General features: G+C 40.9%; 1 protein-coding gene across 1 annotated transcript in view; it reads right to left on the bottom strand.

Annotated features, from left to right (window-relative positions):
* Positions 1-21,902, bottom strand: part of ly75 (lymphocyte antigen 75) — a 180,100-nt gene that overhangs the window by 78,402 nt on the left and 79,796 nt on the right. The window contains exons 14-18 of the mRNA XM_072262014.1: positions 21,641-21,722; positions 16,888-16,959; positions 10,973-11,087; positions 7,893-7,928; positions 70-245 (exon numbers count right to left, since the gene is read on the bottom strand). Of these exons, the coding sequence (XP_072118115.1) occupies positions 70-245; positions 7,893-7,928; positions 10,973-11,087; positions 16,888-16,959; positions 21,641-21,722 (481 nt within the window). The remainder of the gene's footprint in view (positions 1-69; positions 246-7,892; positions 7,929-10,972; positions 11,088-16,887; positions 16,960-21,640; positions 21,723-21,902) is intronic.

The raw sequence follows: 21,902 nt of genomic DNA on the forward strand, positions 1-21,902 counted from the left end.
TTGATAATAAAATTTACTTTGATCTTCATTACTATCTCATCTTGTCCTGACATGGGAAATGCAGCTTACCATTTGAAGATGAGCCTTGATCATTTTTATTGCAGGTCTGGATGATATAGAAGCCAACTTGCTGTCATTTCTTGAGCAATACAGTTCTGCTTCTTGGTAAGTTAGCATGGTATTGTTCACAAACCAATACTCATTATTATCAATAACAACTGTGGGTCCATGAATACTCTCTCCATCTAAAGAAATGCAAACAAAAAAATGGTGCTACAATTAAAAAAAACACAGAATCTCAGTATTAGATTTTTTTGTAAAAGCAGAACGACACCCTTTTAGTTCAACATACTACATTTCACTTTGAGTTCGTTGTTAAGCTTCTGCCAGGTTTTTGTTTGCAAAAATAAGAAAATGCAAACCGTAGGGTCCAGGCCCACAGCGTATCGATGTGACAGGGCCCGGCTCCTAGCGCGAGGAATGACCCAGTGTTTGGACAATTTAAATGCTGGGTAGGATGGATTGATAAGGTCGGGTGTCGGGACTGAGGGAAGGGTTGGGCCTGTTCAGCTCACTGCTCCACTGTGAGCCTGCTCCGTCTGTGCGTCTGCGTGTCCGCGAGCTCCATTTTGCTCTACTGCGTGATGAACTGAGGCAGAGGATGTAACCCTGCTCTGGGCTTCGTGACAACATACTCACTTCAGTTCTGAATGCTGCTGTTTGCACAATTTGTGTTTTTTTACTCTCTCTGCACATTGGGTGTTCATTAGTCTTTTTACTTAATGGGTTCTTTTGTTTTTTTTTTCTGTTGTGGCTGCCTCTTAGGAGATGAAGCTTACGGCTGTATCATTTATAAATATGTTGATCATAAATGTACTTTGACTTTTGAAGTAATTCAGATTATTTTTGTTTCCCTCTGCAGCCAGAAGACAACGACTTCCACAGAGTTTGGCTCCAACTGGAAGCCAACACCCTGGTAGGCTTATAGAAAAGTGAAAAAAGTACAGGCACTAAGCAAGATTTCATCAATTTGTGCACTGTTACATCATTCCTTAAAAATTACACATTGTATAGTAAACGTCATTTAATTGGAACATTTCAAGTTAAGAGAGACAGCTGGCTAGGTTTCCACACTTCTGGCTGCATGTCACATTCGGTTATTAGTCAGAGTTGATCTGCCTCCCACCCTGAAGTTGGAAGCATCTTCTGAAAATAATGGCAGATGCTGCAAGTGACTTGGCACAAAGCAGGAATTATTCAAAATACCTTACTTTATTAATCCCAATTTAATGCAAGAAAACAGCAATACTATTACATTTCAAAATAAGGACAATGGAAACACTTAGCAATTCAGACAACACTGACAGGGAAGGAAGAGCAGCCACTCAAAGAAATTTCACAAGCGAAGGCAGAAACAATGACTGTTATTTCTCCGTGCAAATGTCTGCAGGTTCAAGGTAGCCAGACAAAGTTCAAAGTAAATTTTATTATTAAGGAACATATATGTCACCATACACAACTCTGATTCCATTTTCTTGTGGGCATGCTCAACTCACCTATAGAATATTAACTACAACAGAACAAATGAAAGACCACCCAACTAGGGCATTCAACCATAGTGTAGAAGACTACTAACTGTGCAAATGCAAATCTAATAGCAATAAATACTGAGAACATGAGTTGAAGAGTCCTTGAAAGTGAGTCCATTGGTTGTGGGAACATATCAATGATGGGACAAATGGAGTTAAGTGAAACCCTTGGTTTCAGGAGCTGATGGCTGAGGGGTAGTAACTGTTCCTGAACCTAGTGGTGCGAGTCCTGAGGCTCCTGTACCTAATTTCTTGCTGGCAGCAGCAAGAAGATGTATCCAAGTATGTGTCCAAAAGTTTCTCCGTGCTCTGTGCTAGGTGAATGTTGCACCCAAAGGTTTCAGCAGCACAGTGCAAATTGTGGCAACTCTCCACCACTTTGGCTGGAAAATCTGCTTCAACAATTTATGCTTGGTGGCTTTAAAGCAAGTGTGTGTGTGTGTGTGTAGATCAATATATATCAATTTCCATTTTTTTTTCCTTTGAGATTGCATATTAAAAGTTTTTTCCTGAAATACCTTTACTTAGTTCCGAAGGTTTTTGAATATCAAATAAAAATTGGCTTTGATAGTCTGATAAGCTGGTGTACACCAAGCTTAGCTGGCTAACAAAGTTTTTCAGCAGTGTTGTTGGTTCCTTTCCCCCTTCAACCCACTACCCCTGCAGCCCCTCCCCCAAATCTCCCCAATAACAGGACTTGTGTGTGGAACACACTATAATAGTTCAAGGTATCACCGCTGAGGCTAGAGGTGGCTTTGCCAGGAAGTTCTTAATGGTCAAAGCACCAGAGGTAAAGAGCAATTGAAACAAATGATCAATGAAGATGCAATTAAAGCTTCAGTGTGACAACATTTGAATAGAAATCAAAGCCCTGAAGTACAAAGTCTGTGTCTCCAGAAGTCCCCAATCTTCCTGATATTCCCAGAATTTTCTGTTTTTTAATTCCAGTATCTGTAGTGTTTTGCTCTTGTGTTAGTCACTGTATTTCAAAGTTGTTGAAGAGGAGGAGGAGTTGGTTGGCATTTTAAACAGTGCATGAATAATGCAAAGCCTGAAAAAATATTGCACATCTTTTCAAGCGCTCTGTGGCAATGATAGGACACCTCTTTAGTAAACAGCCAAACAGTGCCCCACATAGCTATTCATTTGTAAACCATGTGACACAGTAAAATCCTCTAAATTCAGAGTTAAGAGACATGGGTGAACAGGAAGTACGGATGATCAACTAGCAGTTGTCTAAGGGGAAAATCTAGCGAAACACTGGGGCGATAAGAACATTGGGTGTGTCCTTCATTTTCTGTCAGACTTTTTTTGCATCTTTAAACTTCCAAATATTGACACTACAGTGAATCTGCAGTGTAACATGGAGTGTAGTTTATGAATTTGTTGTGTCAAATACATTACAATTGAATTCAGCCTCAGCAGATTACAAAACCAGCAGTAACTGTCTGGCCACTCATAAGCAATTTATTAAAACTTTCTATTGAAATCAATGGAAGAGAAAGTCAGGAAGGTAAATAATGGGTGGCTGATCCACTAAGCCATCCTGGGGTTACATCTTGCTCCTTATTGAGTTGTTCAATACATACTCTTCAATTGTTTTTGTCAGCAATAAGATTGGAACTGCAATGTCTGACACCTTTCCTATATTTGCAACTTGACCCTGATGAAACAATCAAAGATGCAATGAATATCAAAAGATTACTTGGATTTGATTTTACTTGGATGGGGCTGGTTTGAAAAAAACATTTCATTATGATTACGTAAAATTTCTTCTTGCTGTTGCCATTGGTAAGAGGGTACAGGAGCCTCAGGGTTCACACCACCGGGTTCAAGAACAGCTATTACCCCTCAACCGTCAAGGCTTTTGACCCAGAGGGGATCACTTCTCTTGCCCCATCATTCTCACAACCCATTGACTCACTTTCAAAAACTCTTTAGCTCATGTTCTTGATATTTATTGCTTATTTATTATTATTATTAGTTTTCTTTCTTAGTGTATTTACACACTGATTGTCAGCCCCGTTCGTGCAGCCTTTCTTCGATACCATTAGGGTTATTGGATTTATAAAGTATACTAGCAAGAAAATGAACCTCAGCGTTACAAATAGTGACATATGTGTACTTTGATAATAAGTTTATTTTGCACTTTGAACAATAACTTTTAAAATATTCAAATTTATTTTGCTCATAGCATGACAACTTAACAATCTGAAAGAAATGATTTGTTTATCTTTTGCAAAATCATGCCCTATTAACTACTTAAACATAGTTTCTTCTTTGTCTTGCACATACTATATCTGTGGAGATATATTTATAAACTTAGTGAGTGAAGGCACTAAATTTGCAAGTATGATGATTATTTAAAAGCTATCTCTATTAAATATGGACCGAGAGCAGGATGTGATGACACGGTCCATTTCTGAACAGTGTATGCAAGAACATAATTGTCTGACATGGTAAATGCGGGCTCACTCTTAAGCTCTAAGAATAAATTGGATAGATACATGGATGGGAGAGGTCTGGAGGGTTACAGACTGAGTGCAGGTCAATGGGACTAGCAGAATAAAGTTTCGGCACAGACTAGAAGGGCTGAATGGCCTGTTTTCTGTGCTGTAGTATGTTTCTATGGTTCTATGGTCTGCACTGGTGAAATCTACTGTATATATGACTTCTCTGCAAAATATAGGCAAATCTCTATTTTTCCAGTTGTTAAATTGTCATTTTATAAGCAAAATAGATTTGACAATATTTAAAGTTATTGTTCAAACCTCCAAGAGGACTACAACTTTATTGTAGGGTTTGGAGGCTTGCGTGTCTCAATGATCTGTAGAGCTGTGTTGGCTGGAGTCAGGGCTTTATATTTTGGCTCTTGAAAGGGCCATCCATGTAAGTGGTTAAAGCACAGCGGACAGAATAAGAGTAGTTAGCCAGGTTTGGGGGTTCAGCTCAGGGGTAACAACCCTGACTGGTAAAACAAAATTGATACAGAAACAGCAATGAAGAATCTTCCTACATCTGAGTGCGACGGTATTCCTGAGTCTCCACCCAGGACTTGCATGATTGACAGTAGTAAAACCAAGAGGAAGTTAGTGACACGATGAAACCCTGACCATCAGCAGAGATCAAGGAACTTCATTGTTGCCCTAAATGCCAGCGGTGTAACAGGCAGCAAGTAAGTATTGTTCAAACTTCAAAGTAAATTTATTTAGTTAACATCTGCATTGACTAAAATTGTTCAGGTGGGAATTTGCTAAAAATCATGCAATGGCTATTTCCTTTGCTTGGTACTAATCTATGCTCAGGGTCTGGTTAATTTAATTTAAATTTTCTTATATTTTGTCTGCATATGTATCTTGTCCAGGGGACTGTGAGAAACAGCATGGAATAACGTCTTACATCATATTTTGGTATTTATTCTTAGAACTTAAGAGTGAGCCCGCATTTACCATGTGGAATTATGATGTAGTGGCCATTACAGAGACTTGGCTGGCACCAGGGCAGGAATGAATTCTCAATATTCCTGGATTTCAGTGCTTTAAAAGGGATAGAGAGGGTGGAAAAAGGGGAGGGGGGTGGCATTACTGGTCAGGGATACTATTACAGCTACAGAAAAGGTGGGTAATGTAGCAGGATCCTCTTTTGAGTCAGTATGGGTGGAAGTCAGGAACAGGAAGGGAGCAGTTACTCTACTGGGGGTATTCTATAGGCCCCCTAGTAGCAGCAGAGATACAGAAGAGCAGATTGGGAGGCAGATTTTGGAAAGGTGCAAAAATAACAGGGTTGTTATCGCGAGTGACTTTAACTTCCCTAATATTGATTGGCACCTGATTAGTTTCAAGGGTTTAGATGGGGCAAAGTTTGTTAAGTGTGTCCAGGACGGATTCCTATCACAGTATGTGGACAGGCCGACTAGGGGGAATGCAATACTAGATCTACTACTAGGTAATGAACCGGGTCAGGTCACAGATCTCTCAGTGGGGGACAGTGACCACTGCTCCCTGGCCTTTAGCATTATCATGGAAAAGGCTAGAATCAGAGAGGACAGGAAAATTTTTAGTTGGGAAAGGGCAAATTATGAGGCTATAAGGCTAGAACTTGTGGGCGTGAATTGGGATGATGTTTTTGCAGGGAAATGTACTATGGACATGTGCTCGATATTTAGAGATCTCTTGCAGGATGTTAGGGGTAAATTTGTACCGGAGAGGAAGATAAAAGAATGGTAGGGTGAAGGAACCATGGGTGACAAGTGAGGTGGAAAATCTAGTCAGGTGCAAGAAGGCAGCATACATGAGGTTTAGGAAGCAGGGATCAGATGGGTCTATTGAGGAATATAGGGAAGCAAGAAAGGAGCTTAAGAAGGGGCTGAGAAGAGCAAGAAGGGGGCATGAGAAGGCCTTGGCGAGTAGGGTAAAGAAAAACCCCCAGGCATTCTTCAATTATGTGAAGAAGAAAAGGATGACAGGAGTGAAGGTAGGACCAATTAGAGATAAAGTTGGGAAGATGTGCCTGGAGGCTGTGGAAGTGAGTGAGGTCCTCAATGAATACTTCTCTTCGGTATTCACCAATGAGAGGGAACTTGATGATGGTGAGGACAATATGAGTGAGGTTGGTGTTCTGGAGCATGTTGATATTAAGGGAGAGGAGGTGTTGAAGTTGTTAAAATACATTAGGACAGATTAAGTCCCTGGGGCCTGACAGAATATTCCCCAGGTTGCTCCACAAGGCCAGGGAAGAGATTGCTGAGCCTCTGGCTAGGATATTCATGTCCTCATTGTCCACAGGAATGGTACTGGAGGATTGGAGGGAGGCAAATGTTGTCCCCTTGTTCAAACAAGGTAGTAGGGATAGTTCCAGTAATTATAGACCAGTGAGCCTTATGTCTGTGTGGGAAAGCTGTTGGAAAAGATTCTCAGAGATAGGATCTCTGGGCATTTAGAGAATCATGGTCTGATCAGGGACAGTCAGCATGGCTTTGTGAAGGGCAGATCGTGTCTAACAGGCCTGATAGAGTTCTTTGAGGAGGTGACCAGGCATATAGATGAGGGTAGTGCAGTGGATGTGATCTATATGGATTTTAGTAAGGCATTTGACAAGGTTCCACATGGTAGGCTTATTCAGAAAGTCAGAAGGCATAGGATCCAGGGAAGTTTGGCCAGGTGGATTCAGAATTGGCTTGCCTGCAGAAGGCAAAGGGTTGTGGTGGAGGGAGTACATTCAAATTGGAGGATTGTGACTAGTGGTGTCCCACAAAGATCAGTTCTGGGACCTCTACTTTTTGTGATTTTTATTAGCAATCTCGATGCGGGGGTAGAAGGGTGGGTTGGCAAGTTTACAGACGACACAAAGGTTGGTGGTGCTGTAGATAGTTTAGAGGATTGTCAAAGATTGCAGAGAGATATTGATAGGATGCAGAAGTGGGCTGAGAAGTGGCAGATGGAGTTCAATCCGGAGAAGTGTGAGGTGGTACACTTTGGAAGGACAAACTCCAAGGCAGAGTACAAAGTAAATGGTAGTGTGGAGGAGCAGAGGGATCTCGGGGTACATGTCCACAGATCCCTGAAAGTTGCCTCACAGGTGGATAGGGTAGTTAAGAAAGCTTATGGGGTGTTAGCTTTCATAAGTCGAGGGATAGAGTTTAAGAGTCGCGATGTAATGATGCAGCTCTATAAAACTCTGGTTAGGCCACACTTGGAGTACTGTGTCCAGTTCTGGTCGCCTCACTATAGGAAGGATGTGGAAGCATTGGAAAGGGTACAAAGGAGATTTACCAGGAGGCTGCCTGGTTTAGAGAGTATGCAGCCAGTATAGTGAGAATTGTAGCCAGTATAGAGACTAATCAGAGATTAAGGGAGCTAGGGCTTTACTCTTTGGAGAGAAGGAGGGTGAGAGGAGACATGATAGAGGTGTACAAGATAATAAGAGGAATAGATAAAGTCGATAGCCAGTGCCTCTTCCCCAGGGCACCACTGCTCAATACAAGAGGACATGGCTTTAAGGTAATGGGTGGGAAGTTCAAGGGGGATATTAGAGGAAGGTTTTTTACTCAGAGAGTGGTTGGTGCGTGGAATGCACTGCTTGAATCAGTGGTGGAGGCAGATACACTAGTGAAGTTTAAGAGACTACTAGACAGGTATATGGAGGAATTTAAGGTGGGGGCTTATATGGGAGGCAGGGTTTGAGGGTTGGCACAACATTGTGGGCTGAAGGGCCTGTACTGTGCTGTACTTTTCTATGTTCTATGTTCTAAAATACATGCAGTGCAATTCAGACCCCGATTAGGTTCTTGGCAAATTAACTTACCAGGAATATACCAGTCTGGAGTTTTCAGTTGAACACCTGCCAAAGAAAGAGTATAATACATTACATAGTGGCAATGTTTTATTTCAACTTATGAAGCATGGATTTAATAAAAAGGTATCACTATATCAAAGGTCAAATTGTGTTTCAATATCATTTCTCTATATCCCTCTCTGTTACCTAGGCCAACTTCTTTAAGAATACATATCAGTGGGTTTGCATGGCCACTTAGGCTGCCAATTTTCCCTCAAGTACCAAAATATTTGGGGAGAACCCATGGATGCTCCCAGGACATCTATTCTAATATTAGCACTCTTTAACAGAATTATTAATTAATCCTGCTACAATTCCTTTCCCCAGACCACTTTAAACAATAAAAAGAGAACAATTTTAAAAACAGGATTAAATAAATCATAAATTTTCTTCATATTTGCAATATTTGACAACACCAGTATTAACTATGACAGAATTATGTAGAAGGTACAAAGGCTACAGAAATAATAACATTCCTTTTGGGAGAATTGTAGCCAGTTTGCAGAAAGCAACTGGCTTTCTGGCAGTTCTGGACAATGAACACTGACAATGGACAGGAGGCATTTTAATGCATGCAGCTGTGACAGTGCAGCAATGGAAATTGACAAGGATACATGGATTAAATGCTCTTAATCATTTTGGGGAATACAAAATTTAGCAAAACTGAGGTGTGATATGTAAAGAAAATTACTCCAAATATTACTTAAAAAATTAAGCTGGAGAAAGTAAGGTTTAGGTAAGTAAGTGTGTAAAAAACAAAAAGGTATGATTAGCAAATATAGCATCTCCTAAACATCACAGAATAGAATGTAGAACAGAAGAGAAGCTTACATCATATATTGAGAATTCAATATGCAGAGGTACAAGGGCAATATGAAACAATTAGGAACAAAATTACAAACAGGAATTAGGGGAAAAAGAAAGAAAAAACATCATGTAAAATTAAGGACATCTTACAAATACATTAAAAACAAATAGGTAACCCTGGAAAGAAAAACATCTATCAGAGATCACCTTATCATTTTATTCATGAAGGACAAAGATCTGAATATGGTTCTTTAAGACTTCTGAAAAGGGGGAACGGCCGTGCAAATATTGTAATTAAGGAGAATAGATTGAGCAGTGAAAGAGGAATTTAACAACTTTGAGGGACGATAATCTGCCGGATGCTGATGAAATGCATTTTAGGTTATTAAGTGAAATTAAGGAGGAAAGAGGAAATGGCAAGGGCACTTCTAATCCTTCCTGGCTGCAGGTTTGATACTGAGGGATTCTTAATATCATACTGTTGCTTAAAAAGTAAAGAAGTGTTCAAACAAGTAATTGTGATTATTCAGGCCAACCTCAGTAGTAGTCAAACCAATGGAAAAAAAATAAAATAACAAGATAATTAACCAAGAATTAGAATCCATGGATTGCGTGTTCCAGGACAACCAAAGTAAATTCCTTCTGGACGGTCTTGCCTGACCAATTTGACTTATCTTTTTGGGGTTAATATCATAATGTATGTGGCACTTTATAAGAGACTTCCACAAGGTCTCACATGGTTGAAGATAGAAGACCATGGGATCTGAAGGAAGTGGTAAATCAAATCCAAAATGCCCCCGCAAAGGGTGTTGGTCAAGGAATGCCATTGTGTCCATCTTCACTGCTTTGTATAGTTCGTAATCTGTATGTTGTCTCAAACTACGTGCCTGTAATGCTGTTGTAATTCGTAATCGGTATGTTGTCTCAAACTACGTGCCTGTAATGCTGTTGTAATTCGTAATCGGTATGTTGTCTCAAACTACGTGCCTGTAATGCTGTTGTAATTCGTAATCTGTATGTTGTCTCAAACTACATGCCTGTAATGCTGTTGTAATTCGTAATCTGTATGTTGTCTCAAACTACGTGCCTGTAATGCTGTTGTAATTCGTAATCTGTATGTTGTCTCAAACTACGTGCCTGTAATGCTGTTGTAATTCGTAATCTTATGTTGTCTCAAATTACGTGCCTGTAATGCTGTTGTAATTCGTAATCTGTATGTTGTCTCAAACTACGTGCCTGTAATGCTGTTGTAATTTGTAATCTGTATGTTGTCTCAAACTACGTGCCTGTAATGCTGTTGTAATTCGTAATCTGTATGTTGTCTCAAACTACGTGCCTGTAATGCTGTTGTAATTCGTAATCTGTATGTTGTCTGAAACTATGTGCCTGTAATGCTGTTGTAATTCGTAATCTGTATGTTGTCTCAAACTATGTGCCTGTAATGCTGTTGTAAGCAAGTCTTCCATTGCACCTGTTCCTTCCCTACAGGTGCACAACAATAAACTTGACTTCACTTGAAATTACTAAAGAGAAGTTCACAGTGCTAATTAACAAACAACCTGCTTAAGTGTGGTGAATGAATTCTGAGCAGAAACATTATCTGTTTCTATTTTCATAGATACTACTTGACTTGCAAAGCTTCTCCAGAATTTTCTGTCTTTACTTCAGTGTGTGCAGTTTTGCTAATTTTCATATATTATTAAGAGGTTTGACAGTAATAGGTCAAGTACATTACAGGAAGAAAGCAAATTGGACACTGTAGGGTGTTACCAATGGATTGAACAGAGAGGCAGAAGAGACAAATAACATTCAAATCCAGGGAAGTGGGTGGTTATGCACTTAGAGAAAACAGACATTTTGTTTTCTTTTGCTGAAGACTTAAAAGGAGAGGTGTGGATAAAAAACTTCATCCAGACTTGTGGAAATTTGGAAATTGCATTTTCATTGTGATAGAGACAGAATCCATTATCAGCCAGTATAAGAGTATGCACACAAACTACATAACTTGTCTTAGTCAGTATAGTTATGAACCAAGAGACGGAAATGAGTTAAGCCAAATGACTTCTTAAAGTCAGGCTGTAAATGATGGGCTGAAAGTTCTTCAGTGCCATACAATTTCTATAGTGAAACAGGATCTGCCGCACTAAATGTTTAGTAATTAAAAGTTGCAAAAAAAATTACAGCAATAACTTCATTGAAGTGCAGTGAATAAAATCAGTTTACTAAGGTAAGTAATTAATTACCTTTTGGTATCTGGCACACCCATTCAAGTTTAATACCACAGTGGAAAGGCATCAAGTGATAATCAAATTTCCTTCTGCTCTCAAACATAAAATAGTGCCACAAAGGTTTCTGCGTCTGTGAAAATATATATTAAAAAAGTTTGAGATAATGTTCCATTTCATCTAGAAAGTTTGTAATACATTTGATACTTCTAATTGATGCCAGTTAACAGCCGACAACTCCCAATAGCAAAGAAGCCAAAAAAGAGAGATACTCTCTTGCTGAATGTGCTCATCTCACTTATTACTGATAATGAATTCTACCAAAAAGTAGTCAAACTTACTCCATTGCAGCTTAGTCAAGTATGAGCTTAAACAATTACTGCTCAGGTTTAAAGTTACAGTCTCTTTGTGACCCATTCCATAATCATAAATATTTTAATTAACGTTAGCTTTAGAAACTAAAACCAGTTTTCAGCAAAACCCACCTGTACCTCATATTAAGATTCAATGACTGAAAATGGGAGACATGTGGGGACAAAAAGCTACATGCCTCTGATGCCTAATGTCCACCTGGGCCTTCCTTATTGGGACTGATCTCCCCTGCCCCTTCCCCAAAGTGCCAAAGTACTGAAGTTGACCATTTTCCAGTAACTATTTGTGTGAGCACCAAACATGCACATTGCCTAACACTACTCATTTCTGGTAGGTGGCAACCAAAGTTGGGGCTAGAAATCGAAAACATTGGTTTTAGCTCTAAATACTGAAGGTCAAATTGTGGTCTTGGTGAGTAGTTAGCCCTGCACCAGAAACTAGCCAAAATCCTACAGGAAATAACTGCTTAGGAGAAATCACTGCCCAATTATCATCAGCATATCACGTACAGCACCTGGGTCCCAACACACTCAACTGCTGCTACACTACTAGCAGAATACCTATCATTCCATCCCTAAACTGCATTTCAGGAAATCTGATCATCTGGTAGCCCTCCTCCTACCTCCATCCAGGCGGATGCTGAACATCAAAGCACTAGAGGTAAGACCAACAAAGATGTGGTCATGGGAGGCAGAGGAGCAGGGATTGCTTTGATTCAGTAGACTGGACGACGTTCAAGGACTCAGGGGATCTGAATGAATATACCAGGGCTGTCACACACTCTATAAAGTCACCTGTTAATGAGTTTGACCCTCACAATCATTCAGAGTGTTCCCCAGCCTGAAACCTTGGCTGAACCAAGAGATTCATAATTTGCAGAGGGCTTTATCGGTGGTGTTCAGGACTGATCATCCAAGAAAGCACAAGAGGTCCTGGAAAGCCATCTCACATGTGAAGTGGCAATTCTGGACCAAACTTGAATAACAGAAGAATGTGGCAAGGCTTCAATGGCAATATCCCCTGCAAAGCAAAACCCAATGAGATAGGTGACACGATTTCAATATCTCTGAGGACCTTACTTGGACGCAACATATCGATGCAATTATACAGAAGGCAAGACAGTGGCTATATTTCATTAGGAGTTTGAGGAGATTTGGTTTGTCAACTAACACACTCGAAAACCTACAATGTACCGTGGAGAGCATTCTGACTGGCTGCGTCACCATCTGGTATGGGGGGGGAAAGGAGCTACTGCACAAGGTCTAAATAAGCCACAAAAACTTTTAAAATTAGCCAGCTCTCTCATGGGTACTGGCCTCCTTAGTATTCAAGAACTCTAGTGGATTTGGCCCAGTACATCACAGGTAAAGGCCTTTCAACCATTAAGCACATGTATATGAAACATTGCTGTAGAAAAGCAGCTTCCATCATCAAAGAGCTTCAGCACCCAGGCAATGCTCTTTTCTCACTGCTGCCATCAGATATAAGGTACAATTGCCTCAAGACTCGCAACACCACCAGGTTCAAGAACAGTTACTACCCCTCGACCATCAGGCTCTTGAACAAAAGGGGATAACTACACTCATAAAAGAACTCATTTAATGACTCTGTTATATTGTTATTTCAGGTGCATTACTGACGGCTATTTATTTATATCTGCATTTGCGCAATTTGTTTACAGTTAACAGTTCCTGATATTTACAGTTTGCAGTTACCATTCTTTATATTTGCTACGTATGCCCACAGGAAAAGAATCTCAGGGTTGTATGTGGTGATGTGTATGTACTCTGGGACTTTGAACTTTGATCTTCAAGGAGCGGTGCCTTAGGAAAGCGGCATCCATCATTAAGGATCTCTCCCACACAGGACATGCCCTCTTTACACTGTTATCGTCAGGAAGGACATACAGAAGCCTAAAGGCACACACTCAGGGAATCAAGAACAGCTTTTTCCCCTCTGTCATCAGATTTTTAAATCGACATTGAACCCATGAACACTGCATCACTACTTAATTTAACTTAACTGTTTAACAGACATATGTATACTTTACATAACTCAGCTATTTCTCTACATTTATTTATCATGTACTTTATTGTACTACTGCCGTAAAGTTAACAAATTTTACGATATATGCTGATGATATTAAATCTGATTCTGATACTAATACTAAGCTAATAACAAAGTTGAGGGAACTTTCCTATAGGAAGATTCAAGGGGATGGGCCAATGCACACTGGAATTTGAAAGAATAAGATATGCACACTTTAATCTGAACAAGACTGGGACAGACAGTGCAAATGCTGAGACCATTTACTCTAGTTGGAATGATCAGAACTAAGGGGCAGAGTCCCAAGATAAAATAATATAACAATGATACTGAGATTATTTTTACTCCTGGAAATTATTTTTTTGCTAAGAAGCAGTACATGATCAGCTTTTGATTATATTCAAGGACAAAATAGCTGGATTTATGTTTAATTAGGAAATCAAGTGAATGGGCAGGGTATTATGGACTAGCTTTAAATTAACTGAATGGCAGTGGATGCCTAAGAAGTCATGAGGGAAACGTGTTTCTGTTTATTGCTTTTTATGTTGAAGAGGCTTGTTAAAATTTACTTGATTGACCCAGCTTTTGGTCACCTCCCTTGTTATAACCTCAGGAACCCTGTAATGCCCCCTTTAAAACCTCTAGAGATAGACTTCTACATCAAGCCACAATATAAATATATATATTGTAATTGGGAATGATGATTAAAGTGTTTATAATGGCACACAATTTATCAATCATCTGTTTGAAATGTATGTGAGCAGCACATCAAGTGCTGTTGCAATACCAACCTAGAATTGACTAAAGATGCACTCTCTGATTTCCATCAGTTGCATAATTTTGCTTTTAAATTTTCTTTAGTTTGAAGTTCAGAACTCACACAATTCACCTCCAAGAGGACTAAAGCCTTGTTGTGGTTTGGAGGCTTGTGTGCCTCAATGACCTGAAGAGCTATGTTGGCTGGAATTAGGGCTTTATGGTTTGCCTCATGGTCAGGTCACCCATGCCAAAAAGGTCAAAGGTAGAAGCCAGACTAAGAGGTCCTCCAGGTTCGGGGGTTCAGCTCAGGGCTAACAACCCTAACAAAATTGTTACAGAAACAGCAATGAAGAATCCGTCTACATCTGAGTGCGACAGTATTCCTGAGTCTCCACCTGGGATGACTGACAATAGTGAAAATTGAGAGGAAGCTAATGAAAATTGAGAGGGCTTGAGAAGGAAGCCCTGAAGACCGTCAGAGATGGATGACCTTCATTGCTGCCCTAAATGCTAGTGGCATAATGAGCAGTAATATATAATCACACAATTCACTGACTTTTGCAATATGTAATTTTTCAATGCAGATATACTGTACGATCATAAGCTGACAGCGCTCACACACACAGTTGTCTGACAATAGCAGTTGTGAACAACCAAAGGGCTAAACATTTCCTTGAACTATTTTATAAAGCAAGTGAATATCTTCACCAATGACAGGATGCTGAACTGGACTAGTCACATCGTTATGTGCTTTCAAAAGCAGGCTGCAGAGAACAACTCAGCCATTCAGATGCTCTCCACTTTCAAAGTTCATAGTAAATTTTAATATCAGAGTGTGTGTATGTATATGTATATATATATACACATATGTATGTATATATGTGTGTGTGTATGTATATTCACTCTGATATCACCCCAAATAACCTAGAGATTCATTTCCCAGTGGTCATACTCAGCAAATCTGTAGAATAGTAACTATAACAAGATCAATCTAAGATCAGCCAGGGTGCAGAAGACAACAGGCTGTGCAAATGTTAATTTTAATAAATAGTAATAAGTAACAACAATAACAAGATAAAGAGACTTAAAGTGAGATCATTGGTTGTGGGAACATCTCAATGGATGGACAAGTGAGTGCAGTAATCCCCTTTGTTCATGAGCCTGATGGTTGTGAGGTAGTAACTGCTCCTGAACCTGGTGGTGCGAGTCCCGAGGCTCTTGTACCTTTTACCTGGTGGCAGCAGCAAGAAAAGAGAATGGCCTGGGTGGTGAGGATCTCTGATGATGGATGCTGCTTTTCTATGATAGCGTTTCACATAAACATGCTCAATGGCTGAGAGGGCTTTACCGGCGACGTACTGGGCTGAATCCACTAGATTTAGAAATGAAATGAAATCTTCACTGTTCACCTGATTTTACCATTATAAAACACTCAAAAAACAACCCCGTTAAGAATTGAGCAATGTGCTGTATTTATTTCCCTGTCTCTGCATGGATAAATATTCCCTCAACTGTAAGTGCACTCTGGGCTACAGAACGTATGGGACGAACGTTCTTACTTAGGTGCTCGCCGAGTCTTGCGAACTCCACAATAAGAACCACCTGTAACATTATTTGTTCGTTCGTTAGCTGCCATGTTGTATGAAATGGGCGACCAAGCTCATTCCACGACCATGATTATTCTTGGCAAATTTTTCTAGAGAAGTAGTTTACCATTGCCTTCTTCTGGGTGATAGATGACCCCTCCCACCCCCCCAACCAAGCCATTATCAATATTCATCAGAAATTATCTGCCTGGCATCAGTGGTTGGATAACCAGGACTTGTGATATGCACCAGCTGCTCATACAACCATCCACCACCTGCTTCCATGGCTTTACGTGACCCTGATCTGGGGCTAAGCAGGTGCTACACCTTGTGCAAGGGTGACCTGTGGGTTAGCAGAGGGAAAGAGTGCCTTACACCTCCTTTGGTGGAGATGTATCTCCACCCCACCACCCATAACAACATCATAGGAACACAATTGTGGTATGAAATGTCAGCACAAGTGAAATTTACCATCTTATCAGAACCTATGATACTAGGTAACAAACCTGCCTTCAGCATAGACATGGTACCTCAACAAAAATGACATCCAGAAAATAAGATTGGAGACTTGAACAAAAAATCTGGAAGCCCAGCAGGCTGAGCAGGGTCTGACTGAGGCAAAGGATTGTCAATGCCTTCCTCCAGCATGAATGAGACTGTGGAAGAAGGATGTTTGATACAAGGAGGTGAGAGGGAGGGGTAAGACAAGGGCTGGTAAGCAACTAATAGAACCAGGTGAAGTGCACCACTCCCCTCTCCAGCCCCTTACCTTTCCCACCCACCTGACTTCACCTATCACCTTCTAGCTAGGCTCCTACCCTCCCCCCACCTTCTTATTCTGGCATCTTCTCCCTTCCTTTTCGGACCTGAAGAAAGGTCTCGGCCTGAAATGTTGACTGTTTATTCATTTCCATAAATGCTGTCTGACATCATTTTGTGTGTGTTGCTGCAGGTAGAAACAAGGGTGGTAGCTGTTGTGGAAGCTGCTAATGCAGGGATGACGTGCAGACGGAAATGGAAAAAGTGAACAAAGGTGCCAAAAAAGCTGGGTGGATAGGTAGGAGCAGAAAAAGAATACTGGGGCTGCTAGATACCTGAAATTGGTAAATTCAGTGTTTATATCTAGTGGAATACAAGGTGTTGCTCAACTAATTAAGACTGGAGACTTACCTGAAATGCACCACAGTCTCGAACAGCATAATAGTCTTCCTTAAATTCAACAGGCAAGACAACCAAGGAAACCTACAAAATAGTAAAGTATTAGAACACAGCGGATATACGTAAGAGCCTAAACCTTTTTGTAAAGTACTGTGCAAAGTATGAAGCACATATATACAGTCAGGGTGTCTAACACTTTTGCTCAGTACTGTATTTGTCAACATGGAGCGGAGAACAAGTTTGTAAATCTGATGTGAGCAAAGGATGTTGGGAATGGTGAGGGTAGAGAGCTGCTGGAGGGGTGTGGGACAGGTGGCAGAGAAAGAGTGCCACGGGCAGGGTGTGGCGAAGGTGCAGAGACGCAGCCCTGAGACATGAGGCAAGGTCATTTGATCCTAAACAATTGGTTTATTGATCATTACAGAATGTCTCTCCGGTTCCCACTTCTGCCCCTCTCCCTTCCCCTTTTCCCAACCATGATTCCCCTCTCCCTGTCCCCTTCCCACTCTCAATCCACAATAGAGACCCATATCAGAATCAGGTTTATCATCACTCACATATGTCATGATGTTTGGTTTTTTTCTGCCGCAGCAGTACAGTGCAATACATAGAATGATTAGAGTACTGTGCAAAAATCTTGGGCACCCTAGCAATATGTATGTGCCAAAGACTTTTGCATAGTACTGTAAAATGCCAACATTTCAGGGAAGGGACATTTTGTTGTCACTGTCATCCTAACTGTGTTTGGACAATGAACTTCTCACAAACTGTAGAGTGCAAAGATTCTGTACTTTTCCAACACTTAGACTGAAAGATCTGGGGTGCCATCGTAGCTCAGGGCATTGGTGTTCAGAGTTAATTTCCAATGCTATCTGTAAGAAGTTTGTATGCCTTTCCAGTGAGTGCATGGATTTCCTCCAGGTGCTCTGGTTCCCTCCCACATTCCAAAAATATACCACTTAGTCTGTTAAATAGTCATTGTAACGTGTCCTGTGACTAGGCTTGTGTTAAATCGGGGGGGGGGGGGCGGTTGCTGGGTGGTGCAGCCTGTTCCATGCTGTATTCCTAAATTAAAACAAAATCTGCCAAATTAAACTGCATCCAAATTCAGCAACAGCATTCACTTCAATGGACAGGAATTAAAAGGGAGAGTAGCAAGCGCAGGCATTTTTAAAATTAACTAATTACACTTAAACCTAAATAATTTTCTACTGTCATAACTTTTAATTTAGAAGAAGTGTTCTTCAAGTAGTGTATTTAACTTGTAATAGTTCTTGGATATTTATGAATAGCAGTTGCACCTACAAACTTTCAAGTTCTTGTAATTACAAAGAACCCCAAGGCATTCTACAAGTATGTGAAGAGCAAGAGGATAAGATGTGAGAGAATAGAATCAATCAAGTGTGACAGTGGAGAAGTGTGTATGGAACTGGAGGAGATAGTAGATGTACTTAATGAGTACTTTGCTTCAGTATTCACTACTGAAAAGGATCTTGGCGATCGTAGGGATGACTTACAGCGGACTGAAAAGCTTGAGCATGTAAATATTAAGAAAGGGGACGTGCTGGAGCTTTTGGAAAGCATCAAGTTGGATAAGTCACCAGGACCGGATGAGATGTACCTCAGGCTACCATGGGAGGTGAGGGAGGAGATTGCTTAGTGTCTAGCGATGATCTTTGCATCATCAATGGGGACGGGAGAGGTTCTGGAGGGCTGAGGATGTTGTTCCATTATTCAAGAAAGGGAGCAGAGATAGCCCTCGAAATTATAGACCAGTGAGTCTTACTTCAGTGGTTGGTAAGTTGATGGAGAAGATCCTGAGAGGCAGGATTTACGCACATTTGGAGAGGCATAATATGATTAGGAAAATCCAGTATGGCCTTGTGAAAGGCAGGTCATGCCTTACGAGCCTGATTGAATTTTTTGAGGATGTGACTAAACACATTGATGAAGGAAAAGCAGTAGATGTAGTGTATATGGATTTCTGCAAGGCATTGGACAAGGTACCTCATGCAAGCCTTATTGAGAAAGTAAGGAGGCGTGGGATTCAAGGGGACATTGCTTTGTGGATCCAGAATTGGCTTGCCCATATTCTGCATGGAGGCTCGTGACCAGTGGTGTGCCTCAGGGATCTGTTCTGGGACCCCTGCTCTTTGTGATTTTTATAAATGACCCAGATGAGGAAATAGAGGGATAGGTTAGTAAATTTGCTGATGACACAAAGGTTGGGGGTGTTGTGGATAGTGTGGGGGGCTGTCAGCGGTTACAGCGGGACATTGATAGGATGCAAAACGGGGCTGAGAAATGGCAGATGGAGTTCAACCCAGATAAGTGTGAGGTGGTTCATTTTGGTAGGTCAAATATGATGGCAGAATATAGTATTAATGATAAGACTCTCGGCAGTGTGCAGGATCAGAGGGATCTTGGGGTCCAAGTCCATAGGACACTCAAAGCTGCTGCGCAGGTTGACTCTGTGGTTAAGAAAGCTTATGGTGCATTGGCCTTCATCAATCGTGGGATTGAGTTTAGGAGCTGAGAGGTAATGTTACAGTTATATAGGACCCTGGTCAGACACTATTTGGAGTACTGTAGGTAATTTCTAAGGTAAGGACATGTTCGGCACAGCTTTGTGGGCCGAAGGGCCTGTATTGTGCTGTAGGCTTTCTCTGTTTTTTTCTTTGACTGCTGGTTAGGGCTGGGGCACAGTGTCACTGCTTTTCAAGCCATTTATTATAATAGCAGCATAGATGGCCTACTGAAAAGATTTATTTATTTAGCAATATAGCGGGGAGTAGGCCCTTTGAGCCCTTCGAGCCACGCCAGTCCAGGTACCCCACAACCCCGAACCTAACCTAATCACTGGGTGATTTACAATAACCAACTAGCCCACCCAGTACATCTTTGTACCAGAACACCTGGAGAAAAGCCACGTATTCTATGGGGAGGACGCACAGAAACTCCTTACAGAGCAGCGACAGAATTGAACTCTGAACTCTGGAATGCCCCAAAGTGTAATAGCGTCACACTAACTGCCACGCTACCGTGGCGCCCAGAGATCAGAAGATCAGAGTCATTTCCTTTGCAGATGCCTACTCAGTGGACTTGTTCCAGGTAAGAACAGGTTCAGCAGAGGGATGGCCTGCTAATTCAGATAGACAACAGCCTAGCAGAAACTTTGGGTTACTGAGGCTTCTTCTATTCTCTTTCTGTACAGCTGCTACCATAGAGGCCAGATCAGCTAAAGGAATCTTAGATCCACATTGTGACTGTAAATTCCTATCGGGTTTACAAAGTTATCTAAGATGTCTACAAAAAGTGGTGGGAAATAAGGGAAAATACACACCATGAAATGATACACTGATTAAGTTTAAATGCAAATACACGGTGGAAGATTATTTTAATCAGTGCATTGTGTAAGACTTGCAAGTGGTGCCATTTTTAAACTTCTCGGGCAGCAAATGGTTAATTAACAAAAAGAATCTGAAATGCATACAGGGCAAGAGAACAGATGTGTACAGACTGGATGAACCACTTTTAAGTCTCAATGGGTAACAAAAGAAGCTGAAACCTTTTCTCAATTATACTTCCTTACTCAAATACCCAGCATTTCCTTTGCAAATGTCATTGTAAATTCAGGCCACTGTTGAATCAACCTATTACTTTAGTGTGCCTTATATGCCCTCCCATCTGTGCATCAGGATGTCCTATATTTCAGAGTCAGAATCAGGTTTAATATCACTGGCATATGTCGTGAAATTTGTTGTTAGGCAGCAGCAGTACATTGCAATGCATAATAATAAACCATTATTATTACTGTAAATTATAAGTATATATCAAAAAAATTATAGATAGGGTAAATGCAAACAGGCTTTTTCCACTGAGGTGGGGTGAGACTACAACTAAAAGACTTGGGTTAAGGGTAAAGGGTGAAAAGTTTAAGGGGAAAATGACGGGAAACTTCTTCGCACAGAGGGCCGTGAGAGTGTGCAACAAGCTGCCAGCTTGATTTCAACACCTAAAGGAAGTTTGGGTAGGTACATAGATGGTGGGTTTGTGAAGAGCTGGGGACCCAGAGCAGGTTGATGGGAGTAGGCAGTTTAAGTGGTTTGGCACAGTTTAGATGGGCTGAAGGGCCTGTGCCCATGCTGCATTTTTCTATGACTCTAAATAAGTAGTGTAAAAACAGGGGGGACAAGTACTGAGGTGGCGTTCATGGGTTCAATGTCCAGGAATCAGATGGCAGAGGGGAAGAAGTTGTTCCTGCAATGTCAAGTGTATGCCTTACGGTTTCTGTATCTCCTTCCTGATGGGGGCAATGTTCTGGGTGGTGGGGGTCCTTAATGATGGATGCTGCCTCTTTGAGGCGTCACTCCTTGAAGATGTCCTGGATGTTGGGGAGGCCAGTGCCCATGATGGAGCTGACTGAGTTTACAACTTTAAGGGTTAAGATCCACCTCAGATACTTGAGCACAAGAATCTAGACAGACACTCCAGTGCAGTACTGAAGGAATACTTCACTCTTCGGTGACAGATTTGACTGAGGTGTTAAATCACTGGCTAAATTCTCGACTTCATGAAGAAGAGCAGATGTCCTGTTCAATGTTCATCATTAAAGAAAAAGACACAATCACCAGGGGAGTAAATCATGAGTACATGCTTATGACACACAACCACTGAAACTGAAACAGTCTGGCATAAAGATGGACTTCCACAAAGCTTTTATCAACAAACAGAATCTGTTAAACTTTATAAGAGATAAATTTACCGGCCTGCCGTCACTCCATTCCCAAGTGCCTTTAGAATCTGGATTTCTCTTATTTAATCCAACCCAAAACCAGCGTTCATCACTGCAAAGGATGGAATGAATAGTATGTTTAAAAACATAAGACAGGCCATTTAGTCCATCAAAGTTGCTAACTCTATGAGGCAGCAGCTGATCTATCATTCGTTTGTTATGTGCTGTTTCATATTGACGTAGGCGATCATGATGACCATGATTGTTCTTGGCAATTTTCCTTTACAGAAGT

The sequence above is a fragment of the Mobula birostris genome, chromosome 6, assembly GCF_030028105.1.
Source record: "Mobula birostris isolate sMobBir1 chromosome 6, sMobBir1.hap1, whole genome shotgun sequence".
Taxonomy (NCBI): domain Eukaryota; kingdom Metazoa; phylum Chordata; class Chondrichthyes; order Myliobatiformes; family Myliobatidae; genus Mobula; species Mobula birostris.